The 545-nt window shown below is 38.5% G+C and overlaps 1 protein-coding gene across 1 annotated transcript in view; it reads right to left on the reverse strand.

Annotated features, from left to right (window-relative positions):
• Positions 1–135, reverse strand: part of LOC121952694 (DENN domain-containing protein 4B-like) — a 28,422-nt gene extending 28,287 nt beyond the window's left edge. The window contains exon 1 of the mRNA XM_042499502.1: positions 128–135. Coding sequence (XP_042355436.1) covers positions 128–135 — 8 coding nt within the window. The remainder of the gene's footprint in view (positions 1–127) is intronic.
• Positions 136–545: the final 410 nt, after the last annotated feature.

The raw sequence follows: 545 nt of genomic DNA on the forward strand, positions 1-545 counted from the left end.
AAAACAGCAGTACTGTTTGGTCTTTGCTGACCATTTAAAAAATAAAGAATAAATACAATAAAATAAAAAGCTAAATCAGCATCAGCACAGTTCAGTTTCAGTCACTCACTGACTATTTCTAAACCACCCGAGCATCGTTTTCTGCATCAAATGGTCTGTAAAAAAAAAAGTTTTCTTATCAAAAAAATAAACTTCGATGTGTCTGTGAAAGGCTCATATCGGCCGATAATATCGGTTGACCCATAAATCGGTCGGTCGGGCTGTAATTTGTGGTCCAAATTAGACTTTAGGATCTATGTTAGATGTGACGTTTAAAAGACAGATTCTGATTGGCTGTTTGTATTTCCAGCGTTCATGAAATCACTCTCGGAGCGATCCAAACGAAATCATACTTTCCTTGAACATTAGTTATAGTTATAGTTGATTTTTAAAACTATTTTTTTGTAGTTATCGCTGTTGGCGTGGACGGCCCTGTAGTCTGTTACTGTGCCTTACTGCTGACGGGTCCGGGATCACAGATCTCAGCGTTCAGGAAGGGGACGAAG

Source organism: Plectropomus leopardus, chromosome 13 (genome assembly GCF_008729295.1).
Source record: "Plectropomus leopardus isolate mb chromosome 13, YSFRI_Pleo_2.0, whole genome shotgun sequence".
Taxonomy (NCBI): Eukaryota; Metazoa; Chordata; class Actinopteri; order Perciformes; family Serranidae; genus Plectropomus; species Plectropomus leopardus.